The sequence below is a fragment of the Carettochelys insculpta genome, chromosome 7 (assembly GCF_033958435.1).
Source record: "Carettochelys insculpta isolate YL-2023 chromosome 7, ASM3395843v1, whole genome shotgun sequence".
Taxonomy (NCBI): domain Eukaryota; kingdom Metazoa; phylum Chordata; order Testudines; family Carettochelyidae; genus Carettochelys; species Carettochelys insculpta.
Window position 1 is genome coordinate 66,920,053 of NC_134143.1, and position 13,046 is coordinate 66,933,098.

The 13,046-nt window shown below is 43.8% G+C and overlaps 1 protein-coding gene across 4 annotated transcripts in view; it reads right to left on the reverse strand.

Moving 5' to 3' along the window:
- Positions 1 to 13,046, reverse strand: part of MXI1 (MAX interactor 1, dimerization protein) — a 95,473-nt gene that overhangs the window by 44,211 nt on the left and 38,216 nt on the right. For all 4 annotated transcript variants that reach the window (XM_074999881.1, XM_074999883.1, XM_074999884.1 and 1 more), the window contains one exon: positions 3,869 to 3,898. In XM_074999881.1, the coding sequence (XP_074855982.1) occupies positions 3,869 to 3,898 (30 nt within the window). The remainder of the gene's footprint in view (positions 1 to 3,868; positions 3,899 to 13,046) is intronic.

Below are 13,046 nucleotides of genomic sequence, written 5' to 3' on the forward strand. Positions count from 1 at the left end.
TTTTATTTACAAGAAAAGTTGGGGGGGGTGTTCTTGGGTGCTCTGTGGTGTGGGCGTAGGGGCAGGGAGTGTTGTGGAGGATGCGGGGGGTGCAGTGTGGAGGTCTGCCAGCGTTCACCCCGTGGCCTCATCGAACTGGGCCCGCAGGGCCTCCCGGACCCGGGTCCCTTCGGGGTCCACCTGGCGACTGGGGGCAGTGGGTGGCTGCACATCGGCCCTGCCAGCCTCCACAGCCCAGCCCTGAAAGAAGGCCTCCCACTTGCTCTTGACCAGGTTGTGGAGTGCGCTGCACGCGCCCACAATCTGGGGGATACTGGTGGAGCCTGCATCAAGGCAGGTGAGGAGACACCTCCAGCGCCCTTTGAGGCGCCCAAATGTGCGCTCCACCACCTGGCGTGCGTGGTTCAGGCGCATGTTGAAGCGCTCCTGGCTGGCTGACAGGTGGCCTGTGTACGAGTGCATGAGCCAGGGCTGGAGGGGGTATGCCGCATCTGTGATGATGCAGAGGGGCATGGTGGTGTCCCCCACAGGGATCTCCCGCTGGGGGATGTAGGTCCCCGCCTCCAGCCGGCAGCACAGGCCCGAGTTCTGGAATACACGGGCATCGTGGGTGCTGCCAGGCCAGCCCACATAAATGTCCAGGAAATGGCCCCGGCTGTCCACCAAGGCCTGGAGGACCACAGAATGGTAGCCCTTCCTGTTTAGGTAGCATCCTCCACTGTGCTCCGGGGCGCGGATGGGGATGTGGGTCCCATCCAGAGCCCCGAAGCAACTGGGGAAGCCCAGGGTGGCAAACCCCACGATGGCAGCATCCGGGTCCTCAAGCCTCACGAGCCTGTGGAGGAGCATGGCGTTGATGGTGCGGACGACCTGCAGGGGAAGCACATGGGAGAGCACCAATGAGGGGTGTGCAGGGTGTGTGTGGCCCTCCCCTGCCAGGGCCCCCCTCCCCTCCCCTGCCAGGGCTGCCTCCCCCTCCCCCCGTGGGTCCTCTTACCTCCATGAGGACAGCCCTGACGGTGGCCTTGCCGATGCCAAACTGCTGCCCCACGGATCGGTAGCTGTCTGGAGTGGCCAGCTTCCAGACAGTGATGCCGACCCGTTTCTCCACACTGAGGGCACGCCGCATGAAGGTGTCCTGGTGCCTCAGTGTGGGGGTGAGCCACTGGCATAGCTCCAGAAATGTCTGCCGGCTCATGCGAAAGTTCCTGAGCCAGCGGTCGTCGTACCACTCTCCGAGCATCAGCCGCTCCCACCAGTCGGTGCTAGTGGGGTAGCTCCACAGCCGGAGGCATATGGGGGGGGCGGGGTGCTGCAGGGTTGGGGGTTGTGTCCTCCTCCCCTGTGGGCAGCTCCTCCTCTGTGGCAAGGATGTGCTCAGCTGCCTCCTGCATGGCATGGAGCAGGGTGAGCACTGCTCCTACAGGGGCGGCTGTGTGGACCTCTGGCTGCTGCTGCTGCTGCTGGGGGTCCATGACTGTGTCGCTCGAGGTGTGCGTGCCTATGGCTCTGCAGACCGCATGCTGTGCAGGCTGAGTGTGTCTGGGAGGGGCCCTTTAAGGGAGCGGCTAGCTGTTGCCCCGGAAGCGCTAGTCTGCCCTGTGACCCTGTCTGCAGCTGTTCCTGGCACCCTTATTTTGATGTGTGCTACTTTGGCATGTAGACGTTCCCTCACAGCGCCTATTTCGATGTGGTGCTGCCCAACGTCAACGTTCACCAGCCCTGGAGGATGTGTAGACGTTATTCATTGAAATAGCTTATTTCGATGTCGCTACTTCTAAGCTATTTCGATGTAGCGTTCACGTGTAGACATAGCCATAGTGTGTCAATAATAGAGCTAACAGGAGATTCAAAAGGAATCATCTGTATAGCAACTGTCAGCAACAACGCCATTAGTAACAGGGTTTTTACCTTTGGAATGGCTATGTCTAGAAATAGGGATGGGGACATAATGCAAAGAGAATGCCATAAAAATCTACACTGGAGGTGAGTCTCTCCTCTCAGAGAAACTGCCTTGAAGCCCACAAAATACATATTTCCAGCATGAGGCTTGCTGTCCTAGTGCTGAAATAAATATTAGGAAGCAATGACAGCTGCTAATTGTTTTTTCTGTATTTGAAGATGACTAAAGAGTACCCAGTTATACATGCATGTCATTGACTAAAAATATTATCTGAATGACAAACAAGGAGCCTCTAAATATACATGCAATAAATATTCTTTCATTGTTCTGACAATTTACATGCCACTGATCATTTAAAAAAAAAAAAGACGCTTTCCACCCATGTTTCCGTGAACTTGCCCATCACTGCATCTTCCACTATAGGTTACAATAATATTAAAAAGTGACCCATTGCAAGCTCAGTGTTAACTTCTAGAGGAACATGATATCTCATGAGGCACTTGAGTTCAGAAGATTCTCACAGGAACTGAAAATACCACAGACAGGAGACATGCAAAGTATGGTATTAGCTAAATGTAGCAGGAGGACCCGCTTGGAGTTTGCTTATGTACACTAATCCACAAGGCCATTCTACAACGATTCTCTTCCACCCACGCTCCACCTGCAAGTTCTGCACTGACTAGGGAAACAGAGTTTAAAATGTATTAGCAGGTTTTCAGTAAAGTCTGATTTTATTATGGTGATAGTTGTCATCCTGGGGAGATAGGGAATACAGAGTGAATTTATGGGCATAGCAGCAGGGAGATTATAAAGACTATACCCTACAAAGATGAAATTGTGAGCAATAAGGAAGGTTTGAGTGAAACCACAGGAAACCAATCACATTATTTATAGCATACAGACAATTAATTCTTTAGATAAACAGTGGGGAAGTATTGAAGGGCAAAATGCATTGTGAGGTGGCCCTTCCAAGGACCCAAAAATGTGAGGCGATGTCACCTCTGTAAGTTTGGTCAGTGACACAAGTTTGGAGTGGAGGTTCCCAGATTAACTATGCCTCACCCCCACAATGCTTCCCTCCCACATAAACTGATGGGAAGATGTGTGGAAGATGCAGCAACCAACACTCGGTTGTACATTCAAAACAATCCACCCTTTGGGTTTTTCCAAAGCACAGGAGCAGCCAGCCTAGAAGACTTTTTCTGCTCCAATTGTCAAAAAACAAACAAACAAACAAAAAACAAAATCAAACAAGAAACCCTCAATATTCATTTGTAATTGAAACCCTGACAGAACCTTAACTATAGCACCTGACTACAATACTATAATCTGACCTGCATGTGAACTAACTCCCATCATCTCAATGGTATTTATCTTGCTTTAACTCCTCTTACAAAGGCTTGAGCCATATAGCAGAGCTAGCCAAGTAACAAAACCGCAGGGCTTGCTAAAACTCCAACTCAGGATAAAACAGGCTGTATCCTAAAACAGGTTATAAGAACAACACTCTATGGGAGCATCGTTAGCTAGACTTCAGATCCTCTGGACAATGGCATTTTCTTCAATTCTGCAGACAATATTACAGTCGTGCCAACGCGGGGAGGGGTAAGCAAAACACTGCCCTTCAGTTCATGGTAACATGTATTAAACCCATGCCCAAGAAACCAGATACCTTAGCAACCTCATGCAGGGACAATGACCCAATCAGATTTCAGTGTCAGAGAAGAGGAACCGTATTTACCCTGCATGCAGATTAGTTGCAAAACTGGGTCACTTCTTGTCTTTTCTGGGGGGAAAAAAAATCATAGCTTCTTTCTCACATCTTTTAGAGCTTAAACCTACATGGTACAGAGTGAAATCCCCTGCTGTCTGAGCTGATGAAATCACACCTGCATGCATAATGTTAAATCATGTTGCATTCACTGGACTTTGTATTTCTTACAATTCAGCTTATTGGCTACTTACCGATTCTTCTCTAGTTCATTGTGTGTAGACCTGGAAGACAGACAAAAATTTGGATTAGTTATGTTCAACCTCACAGCAGAATAATCCAATTGCTACAAGCCATAAACATTTTCAATAGTACAACTCAGCATATAGTCAACCATTTGCCTGTATTAAAATATTCAGCCATAACTCTCCACTCTCTCATTCTGTGAGACACACTTCCCATGCTACGTCTACAGCTGCCTGCTATTCTGAGGTGCATTACTGTAAATTTACACCATATATTAAAAAATGTCAAAAATCCAGAATGGGGCAATGGTGAGAGTAGAGGACTAGGAGCCAGTGATCCTGGGTTTAATTCCTGGCTCTGCCACTGACTCCATGTGTGATTACAGTTCAGCCATTTAAACATTGAGCCTCAGTTTGCCTGATAAAAACTACTAATGATAAAACCTGCCACACAGGGCTATAATAAGACTTGTTCATGTACCTAAAACTTTTAGAGATCTTCAGATGGAAGAAGACTTCACAAGTCATCCAAATTCCAAAAGCCCAAAGAAGAGTAACAAAAATGATCAAAGGTCCGGAAAACACAACCTATAAGGGAAGACTGAAAGAACTGGGACTATTTAGTATAGAAAAAGAGAAGAGAATTAGGGCACATAACAGCAGTTTTTAAGTACCTGAAAGGTTGTTACAAGGAAGAGGAAGAAAAATTATTTTCCTTAACCTCTGACAATAGGATAAGAAGCAATGAGCTTAAATTGCAGCAAGGGAGATTTAAGTTGGACATTAGGAAAAACTTCCTGTCACAGTGGTTAACCACTGGAATAAATTGCCTAGGCAAGTTGTGGAATATCCACTATTGGAGATTTTTAAGAGCAGGATAGACAAACACCTGTCAGGAATGGTGCTTGGTCCTGTTATGAGTGCAGAGCACTGGACTTGATAATCTCTCAAGGTTCCCTTCAGTTCTAGTATTCTATGATCCAAAAGGGTCACTAGTGAGATCCATCCCACTTGCTGCCAGACCCAAAATGTGCCCAGCCTTTGGTATGTGGATGTATATAGAGGGACCTCTACTACGATTGTAAGCACTACATGGTTGAAGCATTCTTCATGGGATTAAAATATGGTTCCCCAGTTCACCTCCAGCTTCTCTCACAACACTCATAATAGAGTATCTGTACCCTAAAAAGGACTTAGACTCATTACTTTCATCATTAGAAACGTCAGAAAGCATGTGTGTACAGCACCAAGCACACCGCCGCTAGTCAGACAATAAGTCACAGCAGGAAAACTGAACTGATTACAAATTGAACCTCACTAATCTGGCACCCTCAGGACCTGACCAGTGCCAAACAAAAGAATTTGCTGGCCCACAGGAGGTCAATATTGTCTGACAGCATTAGCAACACTTCCACTGCTTATTGCGCTCTTTGAAGACATATAAGGGTAAACGTAGTGGTAAATTGAACTAATCAACAGCTCAGAACACTGAGAACCAAGACTGGCAGCTGTAAATAAACATTATAGGACTGTAGAAAATTCTGCCACACCCATGATAAGTGGACATCTGGCTAACTAAAATCATACCAAGATCATGGATGTTGCTGATGAGAACATGCCGGACTAGAGAGGTTCAACCTGTAGAAACAAAATGGAAACTGACTAGTCTATTTTCACTGTCTGTGTGGGGTGTGATGACAACGTAAATAGACAAAGTTAAGCTACGTCTATGCTAAGAGACCTTAGAGAGGCACAGATTTTCCAATGCAATGGCACTACTGTTAAGATCTCATATAACTGCTTTATGCTGACAGGAGAAAGGTCTTCTATTGACATAATTAACTGTTCCCAATAAGTGGCAATAGCTAAGTCAGTGGGAGAAGTCTCCTGCTGACATTGTGCTGTGCAAACTGCCACTTATGCCAGAGAAACTTACATTGCTCAAGGCAGTGTTTTTTTTGTCCTCCTCGGCCTTACATATTCATGTCTTTTCATTGGCTGTTACGATCTAAAGTGTTATTAGTAGGCCAGGTCAGGTAATATTATTTTAACATATACAAATTTTAATCTAACATATCCCTTCAATACAAGGTCATCTTAAAATAGGAGTAAATGGCCAAGAGCTTACTAAAAAGAATCTATTTTCTGTAATTTGGCACCACATTTCTTCCGGAGCTCTGAGAAGATAATCCTCTCTTCCCCATCTGGAGAATCCTGCAGAGAATTCTCCAGTTAGGGAACTGAACGAAGGACCTGTTCACAGCTCCAAGGAAAACCCTCTAATAATTAAGTGGTTCCCGAAAAAGGAGGGGGAAAAGTACTGAACAGGTATTAGAAGTTCAATAAAGACCACAACTAAGCCTGCAAACATTTGGGAAATAAAATCATTTTACATAAACAAGGCCATGAAGACTAAAGCTTAACTAGCTACAGCTCAGGGTCTATCAACAGCTAGACAAAATCTTTATGGCACATCAGCAGAATGTGTCTGATTTGGTATTGGACATGGTCTCTCAGGTGGTAGCTGCATTTGATCTGGAGATGTAAATCATGTTAACCAGATAAGCATGTACCCCATTTGCACTGGTGCAACTATGCTCTTTATTTAGTAGGTTGGTATAATCAATGTTAGCTCGCATGGGTGTATTTTCTTGAGCTAGAAATTATACTGCCATATGCACCAATTCCATGGATACTCCATGGCTGGATTACCCAAGGAGAAAAATTAGCAAGTGCTTAGCACTCACCAGCAGCCAGTTCTCCTCCTGCCCCCTTACCACCCACTGCAGCCTACAGGCAGCTTCAACCAATCAACTCTTCCCTGACTTCCAACAGCTTCTGCATGCCAGGGATGCAGTGTGCAGCAGGCTTTGGTAGGGAGGGCATGGAGTGAGGGCAGAGCCTAGGACTCAGTGGAGGCTGAAAATCTTCAGGAAAAATTGGAAGCAGGCACCTGTGTTGCCAATCATCTCAACTTAAAAGGCACAGTATACTATGCAGACTCCTAAAGCTAGACAAGCACCCAAAATAATAGCTTTCATTTCCCGTAACGCAAATCCCTAAAAAGGGCCACCCTGAAAGTGAAAGAAATGAAGAAACTTTTTACACTCTTTGGTTAAATGAGCAATTCATGTTGGATCTTCAGAGCACATTTATTTTTATATATATCTTTTGACAGCTGCCAAACCTAAAACTAAGGATTAAATTTCAAAATGTGGCCTTCACTTGGCCACATGTGCCTGTAAATATGCCAGTCACCTGAATGTGTACTGTTAGTGCGAGTCTAAGTGGCAGCTGCTTCTACTACTCAAACTTCTGCCTCAAAGGCGGTCTCTGTGCCAGCCTAATGTAGGCTGGCCTAGAAAAAAATAACTATTTAGGGCAGACAAGGAGCTGATAGGCTCATAATTACATGGATATAGCAGTCCTAGTAGCATCTGTAACTGACAGAGGACATAAATCTTCAGTTACTTCATAGAATAGAGCAGCCACATTGTAGCCCTGTGTCCTAAGTAAAGAGGTTTTCACACCCTTTGAGACTCCTGTACTTCACCTACATGAAGCCTGCTTGCTTGGTGATTGGGTGAGAGTGAAGTGACATGAACCCTTTGGTAATGCAAGTAACAATTTAAACCAGCAAATCCCATTTGTTCATGCAACTGGACAATAAAATCTATCATTTACACATCAAATGACAGTGCTCACTGCAAAAAAACCAACCTGTCAGAGGTTGGATTAAGGTCCCTTTAAAACTCTGGCCCTAAATTCCTTGGAACGTGGTAATAGTTTTATTTACTATATGTTCCTGCAGGAGACTTAGCACTCTTCCTGGCCATTCCATTAACAGTTATAAAGCCAAAGATATTCAATGAATTCCTATATTATATTGAGCCAATCATCAAGGCCAGGACAGAAAGAACAAAGTTTGGCTCACTGCTGTGAACAAAATTAAAACAGCAGGTTCCTCCTACTCTTCTCACACAGTACTCTTTATTACCTATCTTCTTTCCACTGAACAACACAATTCTGAGGGGGGTCAGAGTCTTTTCATCAAGTCAGGAAATTTATGCTGTGACTTTTAACCATATCGCCTGCAAAAATTTTCCCAGCACTGCTGAATCTGAACAGAAGCAGCTCAGTAAACGTAAATGGATCTTGCTAAGTTGTTACCTGTGCTATTAGCAATAGCTACCTGTAAGCAGTCTTAAAAACATTTTTCAAAAGTCTGGTTCTCTCACTATCAGTTAGACTCAGTTGCATTTTTATATTTTACTCAGCCTGGTCAAAGAAAATAGAAAAGGCAGCTTTGCTCTCTAGTTTATAGTCTGTTTCACTTTCAGCATCTACTGCACTGGCATAATTTTTCTACCTTTGGGTTGCAAACATTACAATAATTATCTGGATTTAAATAAAACACTATTATTGAAATGGTAAACATAAAAATCATATATGTCTGTTGTATTTCATAACAACTTTTTAGAATATTTAACACAAAAAATGAGTCTGAACTGATGTTTCACAAACAAAAATAATCAGCAGAGAAATGAAGATCAAGAACAAATCAGAATCTGGTCATAAAACCAGGTTATCAATTAGTTTTACTTTGACTATTAAGCATTCAAAATTACAGAACAGCAACAGCTTTCTGATGAAACAACACTGGCACAAGAAATATATCCATTTGAAAATCTGAAAAAGTCATCAGTTATTTATTCCAAGTAATCTTAAAGTTACAAGAAGGAGATCAGACATATTTCTCTCGATTTTTTGTTTTATTTTGTATATAATTTCACAGTTGTTGACCGTCTTTGCCTCTTGCATTAGGTCATCGCACTTATGTACTGATCTCAGGGAACTCACATGCTGCAACACACAGTGTTTAACAGCAGCAGCAAAGATAAAACTGAAGAGGCAGGATCACAGAGAGAAAGGGGAGGTCCAAGCTTTGTTTATTATTGTTTTTCCTCAGTCTCTGTCCTATATACCCTATGCAAAGAAGATCTTTCTGGGCATCAGAGGTGGAAAAAGCATTACAATTTAAAAATTCAGAATAGCCTCTTAAAAATGGGCTCCATCAGAAAGGTAATTTGTTTCATACATTAGTCATTTATTAAAAAACAAATTGGTAATATTTCATTAAATCTAATAAAGCAGCACAAATGGAGGGACTGTTGTGATAAATTGGGCCTACAAATGTACTCTAATCATGAACTCAACTTTAAAAAGTATGTGAAAGTTCACAAAATGTCAAAATAACCTATAACAAATATTAATGGCAAAAGGTACAAAAGCCAGACAGAACTGAATTAGTCTAAACAATAAAGCCACACTGATAGTATTCAAGGACAGGGATGTATCCCTGTTAAAAAATAGTAGGCATGTAGCCAGAAGTTAATAAGCCTAAATTGGTATGAAAGGTATGAAGCTTAACTTGTGGATAAAATAAATAGGTTATTCCATCCATCACTCCCTGTCTAGGTATATATACAAAAAAAAAAAATAATTGTGGGGAAATAAAGAAAGAACAAAAACAAAAAAACAAAACACCAAAAAAAAAAAGCCACCAACACAATTGAAGGGCCAGAAGCTACTGGACTGAGCCTTTCCTTCATGGCTGACACCCCCATACTTTGTCTTTCTGATCCTGAGAGATCTCCTGGCCTAAATGACCTAGAGAGAGTGGCCCAGATGATGTCACCACATCTACTTCCTCCAGTTGAATCCCAGCCACCATCTCAGGCGACAGTTATTATCATCATTAATGCTCAGTGCAGCCAAAAAGACACTATTGAACATTACAGCGATTGCTTCCGTGACTGAACCCTAAACAGCACATCCATGACAATCTCTGCACTGTCAAGAAAGGACAGCTATATAATTCCTAAAATCTACTCACCAGACAGCAATCAAACCAGAGGACAAAGAGGGAGCCACAGTAGTCTTTACTCATTATGACTACGTTAATGAGGTTAACCAACCACTGACTCAGTCTACTACGAAGAACTTAAAAAAAGACCCCACAGCAAAATTTACCCAGGAATTTAAGAATATCACATACTTCCCCAAACAACTGCAAGATAAAAAGCTATAAATTCATTCCCTGCAGACCCATCCCAGGGACCTTCCACATGTTTCCCAAGACATACAAACATGGAACCAAGGAAATAAAACATATCTGGCAACAGCACTCATAATAAAGGAATATAGGGACTCATAGAAACCACCCTCAAACCACTTAACACTAGGGATGTTAATGGTTAACCAGTAAGCCTCACCCTAAATGGATGAGGCTCACCAGTTACAGTTAATCAGTGGGGACTGGAGCAGCCCCTGCCCACAGAGGGCAGTGGACTGCTCTGGCCCCAGAGGACTGCCATAGACCAGGGCTCTCCTGTCCAGCCACAGCAGCTCTTGCCTGTGGCAGGAGGGGCTTCCCCTGGGTGCCTCCCCTTTTAACCTGCTAACTAATTAAAACGGAATTTTATATCCCTATTTAACACACAAAGTACCAGCTTCCTCCAAGATACAAGTGATTCCTTCAACCAATTTACTACACTAACGACCTCTCTCAGATCACTAAACTTTCCACCACAGATGTCACCTCCCCACACAGCAACATCATAGATGCCTGAACCAAATATTTACAAGACGGTGAACAACCTCAAATATCTACCCCAAACATCCATTTCATCCCGATCCACAAGAATTCTACATTCAACAAAAATACTTTGTCTAACCACAGGAAAAGTCCCAGGCACTAGGATGGCTTCCCAATATACTAACATCTTCATGTATACAGTATTATTGTAGCTGTGTTTGTTTTATGATATGGGTAAAGAACAAAGTGTCATAGTTAAACACAGGATTTATAACTTCTTATTCCTTCAAAAGGACAGTTACTACCATCTTTAACACTATCTACAACCGTCAAACAATAGGGTTTTATTTCTTAATTAAAACGGTCTACAGCTAATGGAAAACACAATGTTCAAATAAAAGCCCTATTTAATATTTTACATATCAAATACTTTAACTGTTTTTCCTTCAGTTAGCTAGTTCCCCAGAGTGTATGTATTTATAATATGAAACCAGAAATGGAGACTGAAATAAGAACTTCCAAGTGCCTTCATTACAAAGATGTCTACAGCTACATGCAAAAAAATAAAGTATCGCATCCATATAGAAAACATGCAAAACAAGGACGATAATAATTCCCTATACTTTAACACACCATAAGGTACTGCATTCCTATCAACAATTTTGTCATCCCAGACTTTTTAAAATAACGTATTATTGACATACAGATTGAGTATCTCTAATCTGGGACTCTGTGGTCCAGTACCATCTGCAGTCTAGCAGGACCCCATATGCTCCTGGACCAGAATTCCCCAGTGGCTGGAAGCAGGGGCCGGCCAGAAGTCTGACAGCAGCAAGGCTGATGGCTAGGAATGGAGCTGGGCTGGGCTAGTGGCTGGGACCCCTGCTGAGGCCAGGACCCCAGCCAGGCTGGTAGCCGGGGGCTGACAGCTGCGAGGGAAGCTTGGGAACCGAGGCTGGTGGCCAGCAGGAGCGCCCAGCACTGGGGGAAGAGCCCAGATGCTGGCAGCAGAGGAGCCAGCACAGACCTCCCATGGTCTGGCATAATCCCTGGCACAGGACCAGTCAGGTCCTGAGGGTGCTGGACCAAGGACGTTCAACCTGTATTAAGCTACACCAAATTTCACAGAGAGACACAGTAAATAATACAGTGGTGGGCAACCTATGGCCTCCTTAGCTACCCACCCATCTTTCTCCCACATGCACTAGAACACCAGAGCCCCACGTGTATCTCTCTTCCTCCACTGCCCTCCAGCACTTTTGGCCGAGATGTGAATCGCTTGATTCATGCTCCTCCCCCTCTCTTCCACAGCTGTAAAACCATGGATCAGCTGTTCACAGCATAGCACAGAGGGAGCAAGAATCAGGCCATTAGCATGATGTGAAAGTGCTGGAAGGGAGGGGAAAGAACAGGGAAGTACAACAGGGTGAGAAGGGCAGATGGAGCTGCGGGGGCGGGGGGGCGGGGTGTGTGTGTGAGGAACCACAAATGGAACCCTAGTGGGCCACAGGCTGCTATGCCCAATTGAGGTGAAGGAGCACCACTCATGAAGCCCACCCACTACTCATGGCTGCTCATCCCTGAAATAATACATCTGCTTAGGTACAGTCATTTTATTTAAAATAAACCATTTTTCTACTGCATATGAAATTAACCTTGAAAAATAAATGCCCATAATTCATGCCTACTTCCAATTCTCTTCAAATCAGCAGTCTCATGAATGCTTAAGGTCAATACTGAGAAAGAAGATGGGTGAGATAATATCTTTCCTTGGACCAACTTCTACTGATGAAAGCGACAAGCTTTCAACAGACAAAGAGGTGCAGCAAGAAATGTTTGACAGTATAACCACTTGATTGCTTTCTAGGGAATTCATTATAAATCATGGGGATTTCTTTATACATATGGTATCTCCATTTGAGCAGCACCACATCCCAGCCTCTCAAAAGACCAGAAATTACAGTAGTTGCTGCAATCCTTCGAGTATAACAGTTTCAACCAAACACATGAATGCAAAACTCTAGTCCTTCTTGGCAAAAATGTCACTCCTAACACACAAACCGAGGAATTAGGTTTTATGCAGCGAACAAAGCAAGGTTAGTAGAGAAGATACAATCTACGCACAGACACATTCTGGAGCTGTGACACAGACTAATGGATAGAATAGCAGGTGCTGACTCTCATATGAGGGAATTTAGGGTTCTGAATCTGTCTGTATAAGCATGGATCTTCAACTTGGACTACTCTACCATGGCAAGTAGACTCCCTCCATAATTTACCAGAGTGTAAAAGGCTCAGTCCACCATAATACCCGCAGTTCTGCCATGTAGTCATGCAACTAGCTTTCTGCTGGGCCTTCATAATAAGAGGAATTGCATCCTCAGCAAGCAACAGTGGAAATAAAGTATAAAGCTTGGCTTTGCAAAATTGGCATTATTTATTTTACTGTAGCACTTATGGACACAGTCACAGCTCAGGACAGGATGGGCTAGGTGCTATACAAACACACAAGATGGTCTCTGCCCAGCAACCCAGATGAAATATACTCATCTCACCTTTCACCATGAAGTGGCTTATAATGAAAGTTAT